This window comes from Aegilops tauschii, chromosome 5 (assembly GCF_002575655.3).
Source record: "Aegilops tauschii subsp. strangulata cultivar AL8/78 chromosome 5, Aet v6.0, whole genome shotgun sequence".
Taxonomy (NCBI): Eukaryota; Viridiplantae; Streptophyta; class Magnoliopsida; order Poales; family Poaceae; genus Aegilops; species Aegilops tauschii.
Window position 1 is genome coordinate 567,764,707 of NC_053039.3, and position 25,698 is coordinate 567,790,404.

The 25,698-nt window shown below is 44.6% G+C and overlaps 1 protein-coding gene across 1 annotated transcript; it reads right to left on the reverse strand.

Moving 5' to 3' along the window:
* Positions 1–6,534: 6,534 nt before the first annotated feature.
* On the reverse strand, positions 6,535–8,183 carry LOC141022730 (uncharacterized). Its single transcript, XM_073498988.1, has one exon. The coding sequence runs from the start codon at positions 8,014–8,016 to the stop codon at positions 7,084–7,086; it is 933 nt and encodes a 310-aa protein (XP_073355089.1). The 5' UTR covers positions 8,017–8,183; the 3' UTR covers positions 6,535–7,083.
* Positions 8,184–25,698: the final 17,515 nt, after the last annotated feature.

The window sequence follows — 25,698 nt, forward strand, 5'->3', positions numbered from 1 at the left end:
CGAACTAATCCAGACAAAAGCTTTCTTTACCCCGTAAGTCAGACCAAAGTAACCTGCGAATATCAAGATATTTTGATTATTCTGAAATATGTTCAGAACACATCAGTAATTAAAAATAGAAGATGTATTGCACATCAAAGAAGATTATGGATATCATACCATCAAAAGAGATTTATGCATTTTGTAAGACAATTTCTTCAGAGGTCTCCTTTAGCAAGGGACGATAGAGTCTGTGTAGATTATGTAATCGTACCAACAAAATGGCTCAGCAAGAGTCACCTTTAGTGGATGGTCACAAAGAAATTCAGTAACATTAGTGATTCAACCTGCTAAAGAAAATAAGGTCAATAACAAATATGCATCTTGAAAGTAGTATTTGGTATCTCGGGTGTACCTATATATGTTCTTTAGTCTTGACTGCTAGCGTCTCTTCTCCTCTCAGCAGATCATAATGCAGTTGTCTCGAAAAACTATTTGAAGCAGCAGCTCTCCTCCTCCTGACCATGTCTACACTTCCGTTGGCTGCTGCTACTACTTTTCATGAAGTTAACACAATGTTTAATAAATAAAAAGAAATTTCATGAATTTACAAAAACCAGTGGACTAAGGATTGCTATGACGGGAAAAATTAACAAAACCTATTTTTTCTTTTGATTTTGCAGTGTTTTTGCTGTTTTATTTGATCTTTTTATTTATTTTTACTTGGTTATTTTTCTTTTTCTCCTATTGTATTTATTTAATATATAAAATAATGAGTGAATTCCGGTTTTTACCCCCTATTTTGCCATTTTTGACACTAATTACCCCGTTTAGTGGGATTTTATCCATTTTACCCCATTTAGCAAAAGTGTTACCTCAATTTACCCCGTGGTGAACATATGTGGACCAGCGAAGAATAAGTATATGTTTCCTGAGATACTATAGTGCAATCATATCGAGCCTAGCTTATCAGAAGAAGCTAGGGCGGTGCGGTTCGGCGTGCAGAAAAAGCATCAAGAAAAAACCTGTGGATGTGGCATCTAGCTAGACCTTACAATTGGGACCCATCGGTCAGAACACTCATAAATTTTAAACATGGTGAACTGTGGCAACACTTTTGCTAAATAATGTAAAATGGATGAAATTCTGCTAAATAGGGTAATTGGTGTAAAAAATGTCAAAATAGAGGGTAAAAACCAGAATTCACTCTAAAAATATTCTAAACTATTCTGGTTCAATTTTTTGATTCAATGAAACTGATCCATGTTGATTAAATGAAACTGATGCATATGCAATGATACGCATGGATGCTGATTAAACAAAACATATGCATATCAATCTTCGTATGGGTGCGCGGACCTTTTTCTTTTCGATTGCCTAGCAACTTAATAATTGATTGATGCATCTCAACCTTGGTATCACGGCGACCAAAACCGTGGATTCCTTGCCCTTCACTCCATCAGATCACCACCGGCCAACATTCCTCGCTCATGTCTAGTCTTCTTTCCTCTGCCTCCGCCTCCACGCACTCCTCCTTAGATATAATTAAACCAAACTGACCGCCCCATGGTGGCCCCCATCCTTGTCGGCATGAAATCCAATGCAACGTGCGGAGCAAGTAGTCATCCCTCCCTTGTGGCGAGCTCGGCGCCGTGTGTGGATGAGGCCGTAGGTATTCGCATACCAGGAGCACAAGACCATGTCAAGGAGTGGAGAGGAGGTCTATATGGAATGTTGTGTTGGCCAGAGACCACCAAACACATGTCACATGATCACATAACCCCTACCCACCCTAAATCATTGGTTCAGTGGCCAGAACCCCAACTGACCATAGCTCGATGTCTGGACCATGTCAAGGCACATGGAGAGAGAAGGGAGACTAGGGACTCACCAGAACTAACTCGCTATCTGGATCAGCTTGAAAGTTGACTACACGAGGATTGTATCAGCTTCCCTCCTTGACACTCTGACTTCCAGGGTTGTTTTTCCCCTTTAGCTCTCGTCATAATCAAAGAAACAACGATGTTAGATCTCTCTCAAATGAACATAACAAGAGACAGAAAAATATAGTTTGTGTTCAGCGGAGATAAAGATTATGCACCACTCATATAGCTGGTGAGGATATAATAGTAGCGAGCTACTCCACAACAGTTTAAGCAATCGTAATATTAACCAAACCACAAACAAAACCTATGTTCTGGAACCCATTCATCATCACCTAAGAAATAGCAAATTGCACAACACCTACACTACTCATGCGTGGGTAAAGTATCAAATATCTTCATCTAGTCTAAGTAGATAGTACCAAGGGTTATTTAGCAAGCCTATGTAAAGAGTTGCAATTCCCAAATTCCGGCATCAAGAGATATGCCCATAACAATCACATCCATTTGTTAAACATATATAATAGCATGACTAAAGGCTCTAATTATTAATAGGAGCATTAATATTGACCCCAGGTAAATGTGGAGCGATACAAAAGCAGCTACGTATCATCCAATGGCCTAGAATTGTCAACATCGAACGAAAACATGCCATCCTATTCAAACTGGCTAATTACAAGTAGGGAAAATCATATCTAGCAGACTATCATCACCAAAATCATAAGCAGGACAGTGCACCATGACAATATCATAATCATGACTTCAAAAGGTTAGGATAACTAAACAACATGCATCTTGACTAATATGTTTTTTCATAGAAGTTACAGCCTTACCAAGCCACTCAACCGATTTGAAACACCACGACATGTGTGGCCCATGCAGGTCCTTGCTGGCAGTCGCTGTGGGGTCATGGGAATTCAGATTGGCTCCGACGTGATCTACATGTCGGAACCGAACTTCATCGTCGACGTCGGCATCTGTGTTGCTGGCTCAACTGGTCACCTTTCCTGGACCAAGGACTACGCTTCGCGTCAAATCGTCATGATCAGGCGGGTGCCTTCATCATCAACTCTGATCCTAGCCGAAGTCATAGAGGAATTCGTCCATGGAGCTTGGGGGCTCAACGTCAACATTGCCCTCGTGTGATCATGCCGTTTTTGTTGAACAACGGATTGTGTTCACCTTCTCCGCCTCCTCGAGTGTCGCTTTGATGATTGCTTCGGTGAAATTGTGTGGAATTGAGTCTACAACAACCTTGTAAAATTTCCTCGCGTTCCTATGGAGGTATCTCCGGCAATCTCCGACATACCGGAGCCCAATCGAATCTGGACGGGAATCTGGATGACTTTGTGGCGAGGAGTCTAGCGTCCATCCCGGACATCCGTTGGAAAATCCAACTGTTCATCGGTTGCGCAATTCCTATGTTGACCACCACTCAAATTTCAGCTTGGTCCGACCGTTCAAACTCTAGGGAACGTCCGAGTAGTAAATCAATTCTCTGATATGTTTTCTGCGCGCAAACAAATCTGACCCGAGTTCATCTTTTCATGAACGGGTTATCGGACATCCTTTTTGAATGAAATTGCTACTGCTGGTACACGTATGCCTACGGCCTCGTCCACACACGGCGCAGAGCTCGCTAGCACAGAGGGACGGCGGCCTGCTCACCGCGTAGCATTGGATTTGATGCCGCCAAGGATGGGGGCCTTCATGCTGTGGGCAGTTTGGTTTAATTAGGCGAAGGCAGAGCAGAGGAAAGAAGACTAGACAAAAGTGAGGGAGGTCGGGAGGTGGTGTTTTGAGGGAGTGAAGGGCGAGGCGTCCATGGCTTGGTCGCCGTGATACCAAGATTGAGATGCTTCAATCAATTATTAAGCTAGCAGGCAAACGGAAAGAAAAAGGTATGCATCAGTTTCGTTTTTATTAGTTTTGCCTTTTCTTTATTTCCCTCTTTTCCTTTTTTTTTCCTTTCCTGTCTTAGTTCTTTCATAATTTTTTTGTTTTGACTTATTATCCCTTTTCATTTAGAAAATGAACAACATGACTTTTTTATCATATGATTTACATATTTTAATCACCTGATGAATTTTTTTAACACACGATGAATGTTTTTTGATATACAATGGCTATTTTCTTAAATACAGATAATTTTTTTAAGTGTATATTCTGTTTTATATGATTTCTTTTCAAAATTATGTGAATTGTTTCATAAGCATGGCTACTTTAACAATCACATGTACATTTTCTAAAATACATAAACACACTTTGTAAATTCAAGATTTTTTTCTAAAGATTTATTTAGAAACTAAATGAATATTTTTCTAAATAGGTGAATTGGTTTGATAGTATAAGAAAAATTTATTTAGAATAGTTTTATCGTGAGTAAGCATTTTTTTTGTTTACACAAACTATTTTGTCAAATGTGCACAAAGAAAAATTGAACAAGAATACTTTAGAAATACTATATATGTAAGAGGAGAAAAAGTAAAACAACCAAGTGGAAATATATAAAAAGAACAAAAAAGGGCAAAAGCACTGGAAAATCACAAATATAGGAGTCTAGCTGCATGGGTTACTTGATATCATGTTTATTTAACATTTTTTCACTCTACCTTGTAGCTTGCATCAAAACACACTAATGTCCTTATCCATTTTTTATTTCGTCAAGTATTCATTTCACATTTAAGATGAGAGGGACTGAATCAGTAGCCATTGCTAGCTAAATAATAGGCGGCAGAACCGTGTTATTAGGCCAACCTTCTTGAGAGACTCTTTTATCAGACGTGCTGTCGGGCGCCAAATGATATATATCGCTTGTACCGGGCATTACCTAGAGCTTGCCTGCAGAACCGTCTTGATTTATTTTATTATTTTTGGCTTTTTGTTTATTCCCCTTTTGCTGTTCTTCTTTTTCTATTTTTTCTGTTTCTTTAGTTTTCTTTTGATTTTCTTTTTTTACTTTTTTTACTTTTTCATTTAGAGAATTAATATTAGACATGACTTTTTAATCACACGGTTATGGTCACGTAGCACGGTTTTATAATAACCGATTCCTAAATGTGAGCCAATAATAGTAACGATACAATTTGTATATAGAAAGTAAACCCTGGCCACTCCATGGCATATTCATCATGGAACCTACAAAGGACGCATATAAACTCCATTTTTTTTCCCTTTTTGCTTTCGTGTAGGAGGCGCATGACTCCATGGATGACCAGCCATCATTTTTTCTGTGACGTTGACCGTCACTAACAATTACGATGATGCATTTGACCGGTCAACTATTCTGGCATGAAGACCCAATGAGATGCTGACATGGCTGCTACCAAGTGGGTCCAGACGTGGGTAATTTGGCTTCTTACATGTGGATCCAATGCCATACGCGGGCGACGGCATGCATACCTATCCCAATTTGTAGATGCGGTCAATTTATTATATATTGCAATTGGCGGGCATATTTGAAAATTTAATCATTTTTATAATTCGTATATGAATTTGTGCGAGATTTCAATTTTAATGCCAAGTCAGCTATCCTTACTCGATTAAATGACAGACAATTATCACACAGACTTTCTGAACCATTACAATAAAAAACCATGGGACAGAGCCAGGGAGTGAAGCGCCTTTGGTAGGTGGAATTTGGTAAGGAAAAAATTATATAGTGTGCTGAAATTTACTGTCACTTGTTACTATGGAACATAATCCTTTGAGGGGCTTGTTCGGGGTATCTTCACCCCGGCCAATAGAGCAAAGAGTTGCTCCTCAACCTACTGAACCTGCCGATACAAAAACACACACACACACACACACACACAAGGCCGGATACAAGGACGCTGATAACAGCAACACTACCCCGACAAAATCCTAGCCAACATCAGATGAACATAATAAGCACTACTACGAAGATGTCGGGGCCCTCAACCGTGGGCGGGCCACCGCGAGGAGGAGAAGTCGTGTAGGACGAACAATGAGCTCCAAAGCGACGCCTTCAGCAAGGGAACGACACCATTGTGTCGCCACCGCCCAATCCAAGGATTAGAGTTTCCCCCGGAGCACTCCGACGACAAATGAGATGCCGCGACGGCGCCTTCAAGAAGAGGACGACGCTAGAACGCCGGTGCCGTCGGCCTGGCAAAGCAGAACGGGTTTTCACCACCGGCAGGGGCACCCTGCCCCTTCCCGAAGTCCCGTGCCACCACCGGCAGGCCTCGCGCGCACCACCACACCATGGCGCCACCCCGACCCGACAAGCGCGTCGCTGAGTCCAAAGAAGAGGGAGGGAGCTCACCCGAGTCCGACGCTGATGAACCGCCGCCGGAGAGACCCGCAGTTGCCGCGCGCATATCAGACAACCACCAGGCCACAGCAGCGCCGCTGCAGACCACCCCACTCCGAGGTCAAGACCGACCTCAGCCACCGTCCCGCGCCGCCCGCCGCCATCCAGGAGCCGGATCCGGGAGGGTCGGGCCGGATCCGCGCCAGCACGCCACTGCCCAGATCGGGAATCCCAGCGGCCGCCACACCACAAACGAGCCTGCCACTCGACATCGTGTCCCCACCAGGCAACCCCGCCGCCGAACTCCGAGCACGCCGCCGCGCCGCCGGCCCTGCCAAAGACCGGCGCCCCCACTCGACCGGCTGTCTCACGCCAGCCGCGGAGCACGAGGGCGAGGAAGAAGAGGCCCCGCCGCCGCCCCCACCGACCGGGCTTCGCCCGACGGCGTCGCTGGGCGGCGGCGAGGGAGGAGAGCAGAGGAGAGGGAGGACAGGTCACGGCAGCTAGGGTTCACCCCGGTCGCTCGCAAGAGCGACACGGGAGAGGAGGGGAGAGGGATTATATCCCGTGATGCCCTGTACGTTTTGAGGGGAAATGGGTACTTGGATTTGGATAGATGAAACAATCAAGCACCTTTTCAATCACGAACAGAGAAACTGAAACACTAACCATTACTGATAAAAAAAACCTAACCATTACATACGTAATACAAAATGAATATATGGAGAAAAAAATGGAGAAATTAATCAATTCGGCTGCTGCACACGGATTAATTGCTTGTTCATCATCACAATACAATTAGCAAGACACCTTTTGTGCCATGACAATGACATACATCAAAGCTAAGCAAGACTAGTACATCATCTCTTGGATCATCTCCTGGATGCAGGTTTCGGAGTTCTTCATCACGCACTCGGCCCTCACGTGGTGAAAGGATCCACTCTCCTAGACTAGTACAGTCGTGTCGTCGCACAAGCCGAGCAGCTCATCTAACGTGCACCGGAAGGCCTCGTCTTCATCATCTGCAGCACTAGTGCCTTCTTGGACTTCGCCGTCGAGTTTGCCGGGCAAGAACCCCTGCGCCACCACAGCGTCATGGAGCACGGGAAAATCTTGAAGCATGTCGTCGGTGAAGAACCCGCCTGGATCCACGCTTCCGTCGTCCACAGCTCCGGGCGGCAAGAACGTCTCGCCTTCGTCGGACATGAACCAGCGCCCATACTCGTGAAGCATCCCGGGTTGTTGGACGATCGGCGGTTCCTGGCGGCGTGGGGTTTGGGGACGTGGAGCATCCGGGTGCTGGACGTCGGCGGCCTTCCTTTTCCTGGAACCGGGAGCATTGATTACCTCGTGGTATGTGGTCTCGCTCCTGTGACGAGACACGCAGACCTTGCAGAGCACCAAGCCGTCTTGCTTGTCATCGCTGTACTCGTTCATGCACCAGCCGATCCTGATCCTCTCTTTCTCTCCCGGCAACTTCTTGACGTAGCTGAGGTTTCGTCTATGGCCTACGAGTTTACCTTGGTTGTCTAGCACGGGTATCCCGCCCTTCTCCGAGTGCCAGTAGTAACCCTCGCCGGCGTCGGCCACGCCACGCTGTCGCCTCCCGCCACCGCGGCCGCCTTTGGTCTGGTGACGACGGGCAGGGGTGAAGAAGTACCAGACGCCCCCTTTCCCGTCGCCCTTGTCCGTTCCTTGCGCGTGTTGATACATCTCGACGAGGTCGCCGGGGGCGGCGGAGTAGGCGTCGAACTCGTGGATGAGGCGGCTGGCGAAGAAGGCGTCGGCGATCCGTGGGCGGAGGAACTTGGTGATCAGCTCGTGCTCGGCTGGGTCGAAGGCGTAGCCGGCGGGAGGATCCAGCTTGCCGTCGGCCATCGCAGAGCTAGCTACGCACGTACGAGATGGATCAAGTAGCTAGGTATGTACGTGTAACCCTGAACTCGCTAGCTGCTTGCCATCTGGGTACCTAGCTTATATAGATGGATCGACAGCGAGCCCGCCCGGGATTCAGTTTCCTTGACCGGTCATACGTACGTGTCCTAAGCAATCCGTACATGAAATGGATTAGTACAGCAATCCGTACATAAAATGGACTAGTGCAGCACGCCCCATGATGCTCCGTCGCGGCACCGACCTTGCTCCATTGCAGCTCGCGTCGGTGCACCTTGCCGCTCGGTAATACTCAGCATGCTTCGACGGACATGGTGATGCTACGAGGCGTGCTACATCGACCGCCGCGATGGCGCTTTGACGGCCACGACAATGCTTCAATGGCAGACTTCGACGGTCGCGGTGATGCTACGGGACGTGCTTCGACGACCATGGCAATGGTGCGGCAACATGCTTCTAACGTCGGTGTTGTACTTGGATGGCAGCGATGATGTTGTGACGACATGGTTGGACAGCCACGACGTCCTGCTTCGACAACCATGATGATGTTGCGGCAACGTGTTCCAGGGCCACGAAAGTGTTGCAATGATGGACATGGCTGCACCAACGATAATGCAACGACTGCAGCGGTGCAGCAATGGTGACCCGGCTGCTTCGATGATGCTACGATGGCATGCGTCGAAGAAGGTGGTGGCGTCAATGGTGCTACTCTAAACATTAGCAACCTTCACTTTACCACAATCAGCATCGAGAAAGATGGTGTTCTAGTATTTGTACCATCACATGTGTAGTTACCTAGCAAAATCACTGCATATGGAGTACGTTAAAAAAGATCATTTAAATAGGCAGTTGTCCGAACGCTACCACATGTCACGAACTTTGGATACTTTTGCGTGTGGAAGACAGAGCATTCGCTACCTTCCTGCGTGGGAGATAGCGCTCGCGCCACACGATCATGTGGGATCGGACGGCTCTGGACGTGATTGATAAAGACAAGAAATCATCCGACTTATTTAAAACATTTTCCCTCGCCGAATGCTCACCTTTTACTCGCAATGGCCACTTGTCGGTTAGCCTGGTTGACGCATTTCTGTTTGTTTGTGACTTTGCAGTGTTTTTGCTGCTTTATTTGTTCTTTTATATATTTTTACTGGCCTTTCTTATTTTATCAACTTATGATTATTTTATTATATTATAAAAAATATGTCTGTTTTATTCTAGGTAATGCTTTTTATTTGCACTATTGACAGAAATAGTTCGTATTAAATAGGTCCTTACTCATTTCAAAATATATAATACATTTGAAATTTGTTAATATATTCTAAATAAAATGTTCTTGTACTTTTGAATATGATTTACCTATTTCGAAAAATATTCATTTAGTTCGTAAAAAAATCTTTTATTCAAAACGAAATTACATGTATTCGCAAAGAGTGTTCACGTATTTCTAAAAATGTCCATGTAATTATTAAAGTATTCTCACATTTAAAAATATATTCACATAAGTTTGGAAAATAATCATTTAGGACATAAAATAGAAAATACACTTGAATTTTTTTATCGCGTATTTAAAAAAAATACTCATCATATATTAAATAAATTTCATTGTGTAAAAAAATATTCATCATTTATTTAAAATACATACGTTGGTCATGTGTACTGTTATTTTCTAATTGCATAAGTAAAATAAGTAAGAAGAAAATCACAGAAAATAAAGAAAGAGAAAAATGTGGGAAAAGAACAACAAATAATAGGGAAATGAAAAAAGAGGCAAAGATAATTAAAAGAATTCAAGAAAAAAATTGATTAAAAAAACCCACAAGAAACTAGTCGAAAACAAGAAAAAAAGATAATATCATGAACAAAAATCAGGTAGATACACCAAGAAGAGAGCCATGTGTTCAACGAACCTAAAAGTAACCAGTACATCGCATGTGCGTATCGGGCCATGGCCCGGGTGTTCTGCAGGCGAGCTCTAACTAAGAGCATCTCCACCCCCCCCCCCCCACCCCCAGGACGTCCCCCACGACACCTTTTTAGGCTCGGTTTTACGCTCGGACCATCTTTTTGCCGAAAAACGGCCCAGCAACGCCCCCAGCGCCCCCACAGGACATCAAAATAGCGCCGGCAAACCCAGGAAAAAAGCAGCACGTTGGGGGCTTTTGGGGGCGCCGGCAGAAGTTTCGGCGAATCGTGTCTCACCACATGTCTTTTTTCTTGGCCCACTTAGTCATTTTCCTCACAAACTTTTGATTGGGGTGGGGTGTGGCTGAGAAGATGCCCTCCTCATGCACCCATATTTCGGCCGGATGAAGCATTTGGACCCCCAAGACACCTACTTTTTTGGTTCGGTGGTGTTCTTGGTGCTCCAACGGCTGGAGATGCTCTAATACTTGGTACAATCGATATATATATATATTATTTGCCACCCCGAAGCACGTCTAGTAAAAGAGTTTCTCAAGAAGGTTGGGCGAATGTGTGATAGCCCACCCTGAGATCTCCCAACCTTCTATATATATTATAGAAAAGAGTAAAAAAGACATGTTTAACCCTAAAACCGTACGAAAAGATAGTTATTGGCCAAGCTTGGCCTAAAAACGTGGATCTGCCGCTGGTTTTTAAGCTAGCAATGCCTACTGAGGCTGTCCTTCTATTATTAAGCGTAAATTAAATACTTGAGTAATTAAAAATTGGATAATGCCATCAGTGTGTTTTGACGCAAGCTAGAAGGTAGAGTATTTTTAAAGTTAAATATACATGTATCAAGTAACCGGTGCAGCTAGACTCGCATGATCGAGATAAACATTTATTTTGTAACCCTACCAAGTAATTAATAAACGAATACATTTGCTAAGGATTACAGTAATTCTAATGCACAGACGGTTGAATTGTTTTTACGTTTTTATCAATATTTTCTTTAATGTTTTTTATCCATCTCTTTGAAGTTTTTATTTTCTTTTTAAATTGTAGTTTTGTTATTTATTTATCGAGGTATTCATTTATATTTTGTTATTTTTATATGCACAATCACGACAAAAAGCCACGACTCCGCGTGCACTATGTCACCTCCCTCTGTTAAGCCCCTATTCCCTCACTCATTCATTCAAACTAGATGACACCCCGCACATTGTTGCGGGAACTGTTGTAGGAAAAATGGGATATGTTAGACAAATGAAATATAAATAATTTGGATATGCTTTCAGCCATATCGTTTCTTGGCTAAATTAAAACCATTTCATGAGATTGAACAATGCAGAACTGGCTAGAAAAAATACATAACATTTCCTTTAAAAAATATTAAAATTAGTGGTTTCAGTTCCCACTGGCAAAATATCGTGGCCCTGACAAACATTTGTGCATCAAATTGCCCACAAAGAATAAAAAATATAGCACAAATCAAATTGGCATTGGAGATTTGCTTCAGATGTGGTAATGATTCTTCTTATGTGCCCGCATCATAACTCACTACTTATCGTCATGGTGAAGAAAACAAACAATCACCTCCATTAATAGGAACTGAGTGCTGGCACTTGAAAAGTGGGAAAAATAATAGTGTGTAAGAGTTGATGACAGCGAGAACATAAATTGCCAATTCAGTTTGTCCCATAATTTCTGCACATAAAAAGCCGAACCACTCCTACATTTAGTGAAGGCAACATTATACAACAATTAGCATGAAAAAAAATCATGATGAAATAAAATGGTGATGCAATTTTGACTTCATAAGGCAAGACCATTCAAGGGAGAAATCTTTTGAACATAGCACGATGATGATCTTTTGGTCAATAACTGAACATGACAATTCATAAGCATATTATGCATTCAATATTCTATTCTAGATAATATTTTAAGTCTGAAATATCCATGGTTTGGGAAGTCAGGATGACCTGTTCCAAAACAAAGGCATGTACGTAAACCGAACAAATATGAAAATGAAGAGAGAATGGTGAAGTATGTATCTTACTGATTCCGCAAAGGTGAACATAATTAGATTAAAGGTGTTGAACTGAAGTAGTTATATAAGGGTCAAAGGATAAAAGTCAATAAGGAAAATTAAAGGAGGGCATGTTCTTATGTATATAGAATTGAATGAAGATTTGCTTCAGAGGTGGTAATGATTCTTCTTAGTTGCCCACGCCACAGTACTATTTTAAGGCCATGCAAGACTAATGAGAGTTGAATGAAAGAAATAGGCTGACCGTCCTTCGACTATTTTTGTATCATCTTCCTTCAACTGCTCTAAATAGGCTGACCGTCCTTCGACTATTTTTGTATCATCTTCCTTCAACTGCTCAGACCAATACTTGTCAACACTTTCGGGTGTGCATATATGCGGAAGTAACTCACAACATTAAAACATGAGAATGATTGGAAGCGAACTAATCCAGACAAAAGCTTTCTTTACCCCGTAAGTCAGACCAAAGTAACCTGCGAATATCAAGATATTTTGATTATTCTGAAATATGTTCAGAACACATCAGTAATTAAAAATAGAAGATGTATTGCACATCAAAGAAGATTATGGATATCATACCATCAAAAGAGATTTATGCATTTTGTAAGACAATTTCTTCAGAGGTCTCCTTTAGCAAGGGACGATAGAGTCTGTGTAGATTATGTAATCGTACCAACAAAATGGCTCAGCAAGAGTCACCTTTAGTGGATGGTTACAAAGAAATTCAGTAACATTAGTGATTCAACCTGCTAAAGAAAATAAGGTCAATAACAAATATGCATCTTGAAAGTAGTATTTGGTATCTCGGGTGTACCTATATATGTTCTTTAGTCTTGACTGCTAGCGTCTCTTCTCCTCTCAGCAGATCATAATGCAGTTGTCTCGAAAAACTATTTGAAGCAGCAGCTCTCCTCCTCCTGACCATGTCTACACTTCCGTTGGCTGCTGCTACTACTTTTCATGAAGTTAACACAATGTTTAATAAATAAAAAGAAATTTCATGAATTTACAAAAACCAGTGGACTAAGGATTGCTATGACGGGAAAAATTAACAAAACCTATTTTTTCTTTTGATTTTGCAGTGTTTTTGCTGTTTTATTTGATCTTTTTATTTATTTTTACTTGGTTATTTTTCTTTTTCTCCTATTGTATTTATTTAATATATAAAATAATGAGTGAATTCCGGTTTTTACCCCCTATTTTGCCATTTTTGACACTAATTACCCCGTTTAGTGGGATTTTATCCATTTTACCCCATTTAGCAAAAGTGTTACCTCAATTTACCCCGTGGTGAACATATGTGGACCAGCGAAGAATAAGTATATGTTTCCTGAGATACTATAGTGCAATCATATCGAGCCTAGCTTATCAGAAGAAGCTAGGGCGGTGCGGTTCGGCGTGCAGAAAAAGCATCAAGAAAAAACCTGTGGATGTGGCATCTAGCTAGACCTTACAATTGGGACCCATCGGTCAGAACACTCATAAATTTTAAACATGGTGAACTGTGGCAACACTTTTGCTAAATAATGTAAAATGGATGAAATTCTGCTAAATAGGGTAATTGGTGTAAAAAATGTCAAAATAGAGGGTAAAAACCAGAATTCACTCTAAAAATATTCTAAACTATTCTGGTTCAATTTTTTGATTCAATGAAACTGATCCATGTTGATTAAATGAAACTGATGCATATGCAATGATACGCATGGATGCTGATTAAACAAAACATATGCATATCAATCTTCGTATGGGTGCGCGGACCTTTTTCTTTTCGATTGCCTAGCAACTTAATAATTGATTGATGCATCTCAACCTTGGTATCACGGCGACCAAAACCGTGGATTCCTTGCCCTTCACTCCATCAGATCACCACCGGCCAACATTCCTCGCTCATGTCTAGTCTTCTTTCCTCTGCCTCCGCCTCCACGCACTCCTCCTTAGATATAATTAAACCAAACTGACCGCCCCATGGTGGCCCCCATCCTTGTCGGCATGAAATCCAATGCAACGTGCGGAGCAAGTAGTCATCCCTCCCTTGTGGCGAGCTCGGCGCCGTGTGTGGATGAGGCCGTAGGTATTCGCATACCAGGAGCACAAGACCATGTCAAGGAGTGGAGAGGAGGTCTATATGGAATGTTGTGTTGGCCAGAGACCACCAAACACATGTCACATGATCACATAACCCCTACCCACCCTAAATCATTGGTTCAGTGGCCAGAACCCCAACTGACCATAGCTCGATGTCTGGACCATGTCAAGGCACATGGAGAGAGAAGGGAGACTAGGGACTCACCAGAACTAACTCGCTATCTGGATCAGCTTGAAAGTTGACTACACGAGGATTGTATCAGCTTCCCTCCTTGACACTCTGACTTCCAGGGTTGTTTTTCCCCTTTAGCTCTCGTCATAATCAAAGAAACAACGATGTTAGATCTCTCTCAAATGAACATAACAAGAGACAGAAAAATATAGTTTGTGTTCAGCGGAGATAAAGATTATGCACCACTCATATAGCTGGTGAGGATATAATAGTAGCGAGCTACTCCACAACAGTTTAAGCAATCGTAATATTAACCAAACCACAAACAAAACCTATGTTCTGGAACCCATTCATCATCACCTAAGAAATAGCAAATTGCACAACACCTACACTACTCATGCGTGGGTAAAGTATCAAATATCTTCATCTAGTCTAAGTAGATAGTACCAAGGGTTATTTAGCAAGCCTATGTAAAGAGTTGCAATTCCCAAATTCCGGCATCAAGAGATATGCCCATAACAATCACATCCATTTGTTAAACATATATAATAGCATGACTAAAGGCTCTAATTATTAATAGGAGCATTAATATTGACCCCAGGTAAATGTGGAGCGATACAAAAGCAGCTACGTATCATCCAATGGCCTAGAATTGTCAACATCGAACGAAAACATGCCATCCTATTCAAACTGGCTAATTACAAGTAGGGAAAATCATATCTAGCAGACTATCATCACCAAAATCATAAGCAGGACAGTGCACCATGACAATATCATAATCATGACTTCAAAAGGTTAGGATAACTAAACAACATGCATCTTGACTAATATGTTTTTTCATAGAAGTTACAGCCTTACCAAGCCACTCAACCGATTTGAAACACCACGACATGTGTGGCCCATGCAGGTCCTTGCTGGCAGTCGCTGTGGGGTCATGGGAATTCAGATTGGCTCCGACGTGATCTACATGTCGGAACCGAACTTCATCGTCGACGTCGGCATCTGTGTTGCTGGCTCAACTGGTCACCTTTCCTGGACCAAGGACTACGCTTCGCGTCAAATCGTCATGATCAGGCGGGTGCCTTCATCATCAACTCTGATCCTAGCCGAAGTCATAGAGGAATTCGTCCATGGAGCTTGGGGGCTCAACGTCAACATTGCCCTCGTGTGATCATGCCGTTTTTGTTGAACAACGGATTGTGTTCACCTTCTCCGCCTCCTCGAGTGTCGCTTTGATGATTGCTTCGGTGAAATTGTGTGGAATTGAGTCTACAACAACCTTGTAAAATTTCCTCGCGTTCCTATGGAGGTATCTCCGGCAATCTCCGACATACCGGAGCCCAATCGAATCTGGACGGGAATCTGGATGACTTTGTGGCGAGGAGTCTAGCGTCCATCCCGGACATCCGTTGGAAAATCCAACTGTTCATCGGTTGCGCAATTCCTATGTTGACCACCACTCAAATTTCAGCTTGGTCCGACCGTTCAAACTCTAGGGAACGTCCGAGTAGTAAATCAATTCTCTGATATGTTTTCTGCGCGCAAACAAATCTGACCCGAGTTCATCTTTTCATGAACGGGTTATCGGACATCCTTTTTGAATGAAATTGCTACTGCTGGTACACGTATGCCTACGGCCTCGTCCACACACGGCGCAGAGCTCGCTAGCACAGAGGGACGGCGGCCTGCTCACCGCGTAGCATTGGATTTGATGCCGCCAAGGATGGGGGCCTTCATGCTGTGGGCAGTTTGGTTTAATTAGGCGAAGGCAGAGCAGAGGAAAGAAGACTAGACAAAAGTGAGGGAGGTCGGGAGGTGGTGTTTTGAGGGAGTGAAGGGCGAGGCGTCCATGGCTTGGTCGCCGTGATACCAAGATTGAGATGCTTCAATCAATTATTAAGCTAGCAGGCAAACGGAAAGAAAAAGGTATGCATCAGTTTCGTTTTTATTAGTTTTGCCTTTTCTTTATTTCCCTCTTTTCCTTTTTTTTTCCTTTCCTGTCTTAGTTCTTTCATAATTTTTTTGTTTTGACTTATTATCCCTTTTCATTTAGAAAATGAACAACATGACTTTTTTATCATATGATTTACATATTTTAATCACCTGATGAATTTTTTTAACACACGATGAATGTTTTTTGATATACAATGGCTATTTTCTTAAATACAGATAATTTTTTTAAGTGTATATTCTGTTTTATATGATTTCTTTTCAAAATTATGTGAATTGTTTCATAAGCATGGCTACTTTAACAATCACATGTACATTTTCTAAAATACATAAACACACTTTGTAAATTCAAGATTTTTTTCTAAAGATTTATTTAGAAACTAAATGAATATTTTTCTAAATAGGTGAATTGGTTTGATAGTATAAGAAAAATTTATTTAGAATAGTTTTATCGTGAGTAAGCATTTTTTTTGTTTACACAAACTATTTTGTCAAATGTGCACAAAGAAAAATTGAACAAGAATACTTTAGAAATACTATATATGTAAGAGGAGAAAAAGTAAAACAACCAAGTGGAAATATATAAAAAGAACAAAAAAGGGCAAAAGCACTGGAAAATCACAAATATAGGAGTCTAGCTGCATGGGTTACTTGATATCATGTTTATTTAACATTTTTTCACTCTACCTTGTAGCTTGCATCAAAACACACTAATGTCCTTATCCATTTTTTATTTCGTCAAGTATTCATTTCACATTTAAGATGAGAGGGACTGAATCAGTAGCCATTGCTAGCTAAATAATAGGCGGCAGAACCGTGTTATTAGGCCAACCTTCTTGAGAGACTCTTTTATCAGACGTGCTGTCGGGCGCCAAATGATATATATCGCTTGTACCGGGCATTACCTAGAGCTTGCCTGCAGAACCGTCTTGATTTATTTTATTATTTTTGGCTTTTTGTTTATTCCCCTTTTGCTGTTCTTCTTTTTCTATTTTTTCTGTTTCTTTAGTTTTCTTTTGATTTTCTTTTTTTACTTTTTTTACTTTTTCATTTAGAGAATTAATATTAGACATGACTTTTTAATCACACGGTTATGGTCACGTAGCACGGTTTTATAATAACCGATTCCTAAATGTGAGCCAATAATAGTAACGATACAATTTGTATATAGAAAGTAAACCCTGGCCACTCCATGGCATATTCATCATGGAACCTACAAAGGACGCATATAAACTCCATTTTTTTTTCCCTTTTTGCTTTCGTGTAGGAGGCGCATGACTCCATGGATGACCAGCCATCATTTTTTCTGTGACGTTGACCGTCACTAACAATTACGATGATGCATTTGACCGGTCAACTATTCTGGCATGAAGACCCAATGAGATGCTGACATGGCTGCTACCAAGTGGGTCCAGACGTGGGTAATTTGGCTTCTTACATGTGGATCCAATGCCATACGCGGGCGACGGCATGCATACCTATCCCAATTTGTAGATGCGGTCAATTTATTATATATTGCAATTGGCGGGCATATTTGAAAATTTAATCATTTTTATAATTCGTATATGAATTTGTGCGAGATTTCAATTTTAATGCCAAGTCAGCTATCCTTACTCGATTAAATGACAGACAATTATCACACAGACTTTCTGAACCATTACAATAAAAAACCATGGGACAGAGCCACACAATAAAATTAGGCACATGGCGCATTTTCATGACCATCAAACAATGCACTAGTATGATGGGGTTTGTTTGCTCAGCTATAGACATGGGATCCTGGCGTCGCAATCGTGGCGATGTACTTAAGCGTCCTATCAAGATCATTAAGCTTCTTTCGATAGCTAACGTTTTCTCTTTCTTAGCATTCTTGATGACTTCAAGTTCTCCCTTCTGGTTGCGCCAACCTCGGTTTGTGTCAGTGGTGGCCGCCCGGTGGCGCGAGGCGCGTGATGCCCCCCATCGCGCCCTTTCGGCCGTTGACTCCTGACACTTTTGTGCTAAGCGGTCCCGGCAATTCATGAAAGGATGGGGTGCAAATGTGGGCCGTGACATTCGCGAGCGTAAGAAAGCCCTTCTTGAGGCCATCCAGGCCCTCGATCTGCGGGCTGATGCCGCAGGCCTCTCTGCTGAGGAGTGGATGCTTAGGTACGACCTGGAAGACTAGCTCACGGTCATCTACACGGACGAGGAGGCCTACTGGCGCTTGCGAGGTACGCAGAATTGGGTCCTCAAGGGGGATGCCAATACCGCCTACTTCCAGGCCATTGCCAACGGTCGTCGTCGCCGTAATTCCATCCCGCTTCTCTGGGACGGCGAGACCCTCCTGCAGCTGCCAGAGGACATCCGGGCCCATGTAGTCGGCTTTGACAGAGACCTATTCTCTGCCTCCCCTCGGGGAGGTCTTGCCCTGGCGCAAGACATCTGGCCGGCCCACAGTTGTGTCTCTCCTGCGGACAACGCGGCCCTTACGGCCCCGTTCTCTAAGGCTGAAGTGTGGGCAACAATTAAGGGTATGAACCCTTCTTCGGCCCCCGGTCCGGATGGCCTCCCAGTGAAGTTCTTCCAGACTTTCTGGGAGGTAATAAAACCGGAGGTGATGGCCTTGTCTGAGGAATTCTTTGTAGGGTCCATTGACCTCGCCAGGCTGGACTTTGGGATCATCACCCTCATCCCCAAAGTAACTGGGGCTTCGGATATTCGCCAGTTTCGGCCGATTACGGTGATTAATGTCATCTTCCGCATCCTCGCGAGGGGGTACGCCCTTAGGGTGGCCCCCATTGCCGACGGGATCACTCACCCTGATCAGTCGGCATTTATTCAGGGCCAGTATATCCTTGACAGAGTTCTGGTTTTTCACGAAGCACTCCATGAGGTTCACTCCAAACACCTCAAGGCAGTCTTCCTGAAACTGGATTTCCACAAGGCGTATGACACGGTCAGTTGGCCCTTCCTTCGGGAATGCTTGCTGCGGAAGGGCTTCAACGACAGGTGGGTCTCCCGAGTGATGCAAATGGTATCCTCAGGCCGGACCGCGGTGAACATTAATGGCGAGGTTGGCCCATTCTTCCCCACATCTTGTGGGATGTGCCAGGGCGACCCCTTCTCACCGTTCCTCTTCAACATGGTTGTCGATGCTCTGGCAGCCATCTTAGATAAAGCCAAGGCTGCGGGCCACATTAAGGGCATAGCCCCGCATCTAGTTGGGGGGGGGAACGGGATCTCCCTCCTCCAATATGCGGATGACACCATTATCATGGTGGAAGGCTCGGCGACCGACATCATGAACTTGAAGTTCCTCCTGATATGCTTCCAGCAGATGTCTGGCCTCGGGATCAACTTCAATAAGAGTGTGGTAATGGTCTTGGGATACTCCCAAGACGAACGGCAGAGCATCACGGATCAGCTCAATTGCCAGCTTGGGTGTTTCCCCACGACCTATCTGGGGATCCCCATTAGTGATTTGAGGCTCACGGTGGCTGAGCTTCGCCCCACAGTTGGGAAGCTTCAACACCGCATCGAGGCTTGGCAGGGCCGATGTCTCTCGAAGGCGGCCCTGACAGTGCTTATTAACTCGTCCCTGGCCATCCTTCTCTTATTCATCATGAGCTTCTACAGCCTTCCTGAGACTCTGATCACGAGATTGCCATAGTTCAGGGGCGCTTCTTCTGGGCCGGCGAGGGCGACAAGTAGAAATACAACATGGTTCGTTGGTCGGAGATTTGTAAACCGCCCTACCAGGGTGGTCTCGGGATCATGTCCTCCAAACGCATGAACATTGCCCTCCTAACGAGATGGTTTTGGCGGATTGCCAACGGACAGGGTGGCCTGTGGCTTCACCTCATTCAGCAGAAATACCTCCGTGGCCAGCCTCTCACCTTCTGCCAGTGGTCTGGAGGTTCCTAGTTCTGGCAATCCATCATACAGCTCCTACCGATCCTCCGCATCGGCACCTTGATCGCGGTTGGATCGGGCACCTCCACGATGTTCTGGTTCCATAGATGGGCTGGAGACTTACCCCTCGCGGCACGTTTTCCCTACCTATTCTCCATCGCGGTTGACCCGCGGATCTCTGTCGCGACGACCCTTATTGACTTAGGGCAACTCGCGTTCCGGAGAGCGTTTGGCCTGCCTGAGAACGCGGACTGGCATGAGCTGCTGGAATGCATCGCGCTGCACGAACCTGATCTTGAGGTAGGAGAAGACCGTGCCAGGTGGCGTCTAGAGCCATCTGAGCAATTCTCCACTAAATCTCTATACCAGGCCATCACAGCTTCGCTGGGTCATGAGGTACACACCACCATCTGGGATATATGGCTCCCCTTGAAGATTAGGATTTTCTTGTGACAGTGGATTCGCGGCTGCCTCCCATCCGGCGTGGAGGTCCTGAAGCGCAACGGCCCAGGGGATGGGCGATGCCCGCTCTGCGGGCCTGAAGAGGATTTGAACCATATCTTCTTCACATGCTTGTCCGCGCAGTTCCTATGGAGCTGTTTCCGTGAAATAGTGGGTGGAAGCAGGGACCACAACAACTTCCCCGCTCTTTTCGCGGAACTCCAGGCGTCAGCTCCCTCAATTCGCCACATTAGGTGGCTGATCATCGGGGTGCTAACCTGGACGCTGTGGACTGTTAGGAATAAACTTTTGATTCAGCGCATTCCTTTTCGACGTGCTACTGACGCTTTGTTCAAATGGTCTGGTTAGTTGCAGTTTTGGCGGCCGCTTAGCCGTCCCCGGGAGATAGACGCCATCACCTCCATCATCATCCAGCTTCGCTCGATGGCTCTCCTTATGGCTCCACCGCTTCCCCCACCAGCGCCGGAGCCGGATTAGATCTTCTACACCTCGCCACCGCCGTTATGTTTGTTGTGTGTGTCTTGCGCCGATGTTGGGCTTGTTGTGCTGTGCCCACAGCTGAACTTGGGTTTCGACTGTGTGTGTGTGTTCGTCGGAACTGCCTGCGGTGGCTGTGTGTGTGTGTTTTTGTGGTCGGAACCTTGTTAACTTTGTGCTCGATGGTTGCTTTTTTTATAAAGAGGGGAGAAAGCCTTTTTCGGTAAGGGAAGTGTTGATAGATTCAAGATGATTATGCAGATCTAACAGGGCCATTATCAGGCATTCCATTTAGTCTTGCCGCTCTGGCAGAGCCTTCTTGACACCTTCAAGTATGTTTTTGCTAGTGTAAAAGTGTACGTAATCTTCACATATTGAAGTTCATGCTACGCACCTGGCACGACATGCTTCATGTTCTTGCTGCTGCTCTTCTAGGTCCATCTTGACAGCTTCAAGTTCTAGTTGTTGCTCTGCTAGGGTCTTCTTAACGGCTCCAAGTTCTATTTTCTGCTCACCTAGGGCCTTCTTCATAGCATGAAGTTCCTACTGCTGTACAACCAATGTGTGCTCGACTGCTTCTTTTGCTTCATGGTGCACCACCACCACATTGTTGATAGCTTCAGGTTACTGTTTCTGGACCCCAATACTTGCAAGAAAGTCATCATTTGAGAATCCTTGCTTTCCTAGAAAATAATATATACGGAGGTTACAACATATGGATGAATTCCAAAATATATATGCACATGCCGCAATACACAGAGGTAGGGTAAATAAAGATAATTACATGTAAATTTTATAAAACATGTGAACATTCTTAGGAAAAAAGAAAATCATTTTCTAAATACATGAGTATCTATTATAAATTATATGGATATTTGTCTAGATAGTTCATGAATCATTTTTGAAAGTACAATAATTTTTTATTTAGAATAGTCAAACACTTTCTAAATTCAATTACATATTTTTAAATGAGTGGGCACTTATTTTTGTACAGGAACTATTTTTTCAACAACAACAACAAAGCCTTTAGTCCCAAACAAGTTGGGGTAGGCTAGAGGTGAAACCCATAAGATTTCGCAACCAACTCATGGCTCTGGCACATGGATAGCAAGTTTCCACGCACCCCTGTCCATAGCTAGCTCTTTGGTGATACTCCAATCCTTCAGGTCTCTCTTAACAGACTCCTCCCATGTCAAATTTGGTCTACCCCGCCCTCTGTTAACATTCTCCGCATGCTTTAGCCGTCCGCTATGCACGGGAGCTTCTGGAGGCCTGCGCTGAATATGCCCAAACCATCTCAGACGATGTTGGACAAGCTTCTCTTCAATTGGTGCTACCCCAACTCTATCTCGTATATCATCATTCCGGACTCTCGATCCTTCCTCGTGTGGCCACACATCCATCACAACATACGCATCTCCGCCACACCTAACTGTTGAACATGTCGCCTTTTAGTCGGCCAACACTCAGCGCCATACAACATTCCGGGTCAAACCGCTGTCCTGCAGAACTTGCCTTTTAGCTTTTGTGGTACTCTCTTGTCACAGAGAATGCCAGAAGCTTGGCGCCACTTCATCCATCCGGCTTTGATTCGATGGCTCACACCTTCATCAATACCCCCATCCTCCTACAACATGGACCCCAAATACCGAAAGGTGTCCTTCTGGGGTACCACCTGGCCATCAAGGCTAACCTCCTCCTTCTCACACCTAGTAGTACTGAAATCGCACATCATATACTCGGTTTTAGTTCTACTAAGCCTAAACCCTTTCAATTCCAAGGTTTGTCTCCATAACTCTAACTCCTATTTACCCCCGTCCGACTATCGTCAACTAGCACCACATCATCCACAAAGAGCATACACCATGGGATATCTCCTTGCATATCCCTTGTGACCTCATCCATCACCAATGCAAAAAGATAAGGGCTCAAAGCTGACCCCTAATGCAGTCCTATCTTAATCGGGAAGTCATCAGTGTCGACATCACTTGTTCGAACACTTGTCACAACATTATCATACATGTCCTTGATGAGGGTAATGTACTTTGCTGGGACTTTGTATTTCTCCAAGGCCCACCGCATGACATTCCGCGGTATCTTATCATAGGCCTTCTCCACGTCAATGAACACCATATGCAAGTCCTTCTTTTGCTCCATATATCTCTCCATAAGTTGTCGTACCAAGAAAATGGCTTCCATGGTCGACCTCTGATACGTCCATTTTGCATGATGCTTTTATATCGATATTTATTGCATTATGGGTTGTTATTACACATTATGTCACAATACTTATGCCTATTCTCTCTCATTTTACAAGGTTTACATGAAGAGGAGAATGCCGGCAGCTGGAATTCTGGGCTGGAAAAGGAGCAAATATTAGAGACCTATTTTGCACAGCTCCAAAAGTCCTGAAACTTCACGGAGGCACGTTTTGGAATATATAAAAAATACTGGAGAAAGAATCAACCAGAGGGGGCCCACACCCTGGCCACGAGGGTGGGGGCGCGCCCCCTGCCTCGTGGGCCCCCTGGCAGGCCTTCGGTGCCCATATTCTGCTATATGAAGTCTTTCACCTTGGAAAAAATCATAAGCAAGCTTTCGGGACGAAACACCGCCGCCACGAGGCAGAACCTTGGCGGAACCAACCTAGGGCTCCGTTGGAGCTGTTATGCCGGGGAGACATCCCTCCGGGAGGGGGAAATCATCACCATCGATCCTCTCAGCGGGAGGTGGTCAATCTCCATCAACATCTTCACCAGCACCATCTCCTCTAAAACCCTAGTTCATCTCTTGTATCCAATCTTTGTCCCAAAACCTCAGATTGGCACCTGTGGGTTGCTAGTAGTGTTGATTACTCCTTGTAGTTGATGCTAATTGGTTTATTTGGTGGAAGATCATATGTTCAGATCCTTAATGCATGTTAATACCCCTCTGTTTATGAACATGAATATGATTTGTGAGTAGTTACGTTTGTTCCTGAGAACATGGGAGAAGTCTTGCTATAAGTAGTCATGTGAATTTGGTATTCGTTCGATATTTTGATGAGATGTATGTTGTCTTTCCTCTAGTGGTGTTATGTGAACGTCGACTACATGACACTTCACCATTGTTTGGGCCTAGAGGAAGGCATTGAGAAGTAATAAGTAGATGATGGGTTGCTAGAGTGACAAAAGCTTAAACTCTAGTTTATGCGTTGCTTCGTAAGGGGCTGATTTGGATCCATATGTTTCATGCTATGGTTAGGTTTACCTTAATACTTCTTTTGTAGTTGTGGATGCTTGCAATAGGGGTTAATCATAAGTGAGATGCTTGTCCAAGGAAGGGCAGTACCCAAGCACCGGTTCACCCACATATCAAATTATCAAAGTAACGAACGCGAATCATATGAGCGTGATTTAAACTAGCTTGACGATAATTCCCATATGTCCCCGGGAGCGTTTTCCTTCATATAAGAGTTTGTCCAGGCTTGTCCTTTGCTACAAAAAGGATTGGGACATCTTGCTGCAGCTTATTTACTTTGATTACTTGTTATCCGTTACAAATTACCTTATCACAAAACTATCTGTTACCGATAATATCAGTGCTTGCAGAGTATACCTTACTGAAAACCGCTTGTCCTTTCCTTCTGCTCCTCGTTGGGTTCGACACTCTTACTTATCGAAAGGACTACGATAGATCTCCTATACTTGTGGGTCATCAAGACTCTTTTCTGGCGCCGTTGCCAGGGAGTGAAGCGCCTTTGGTAGGTGGAATTTGGTAAGGAAAAAATTATATAGTGTGCTGAAATTTACTGTCACTTGTTACTATGGAACATAATCCTTTGAGGGGCTTGTTCGGGGTATCTTCACCCCGGCCAATAGAGCAAAGAGTTGCTCCTCAACCTACTGAACCTGCCGATACAAAAACACACACACACACACACACACAAGGCCGGATACAAGGACGCTGATAACAGCAACACTACCCCGACAAAATCCTAGCCAACATCAGATGAACATAATAAGCACTACTACGAAGATGTCGGGGCCCTCAACCGTGGGCGGGCCACCGCGAGGAGGAGAAGTCGTGTAGGACGAACAATGAGCTCCAAAGCGACGCCTTCAGCAAGGGAACGACACCATTGTGTCGCCACCGCCCAATCCAAGGATTAGAGTTTCCCCCGGAGCACTCCGACGACAAATGAGATGCCGCGACGGCGCCTTCAAGAAGAGGACGACGCTAGAACGCCGGTGCCGTCGGCCTGGCAAAGCAGAACGGGTTTTCACCACCGGCAGGGGCACCCTGCCCCTTCCCGAAGTCCCGTGCCACCACCGGCAGGCCTCGCGCGCACCACCACACCATGGCGCCACCCCGACCCGACAAGCGCGTCGCTGAGTCCAAAGAAGAGGGAGGGAGCTCACCCGAGTCCGACGCTGATGAACCGCCGCCGGAGAGACCCGCAGTTGCCGCGCGCATATCAGACAACCACCAGGCCACAGCAGCGCCGCTGCAGACCACCCCACTCCGAGGTCAAGACCGACCTCAGCCACCGTCCCGCGCCGCCCGCCGCCATCCAGGAGCCGGATCCGGGAGGGTCGGGCCGGATCCGCGCCAGCACGCCACTGCCCAGATCGGGAATCCCAGCGGCCGCCACACCACAAACGAGCCTGCCACTCGACATCGTGTCCCCACC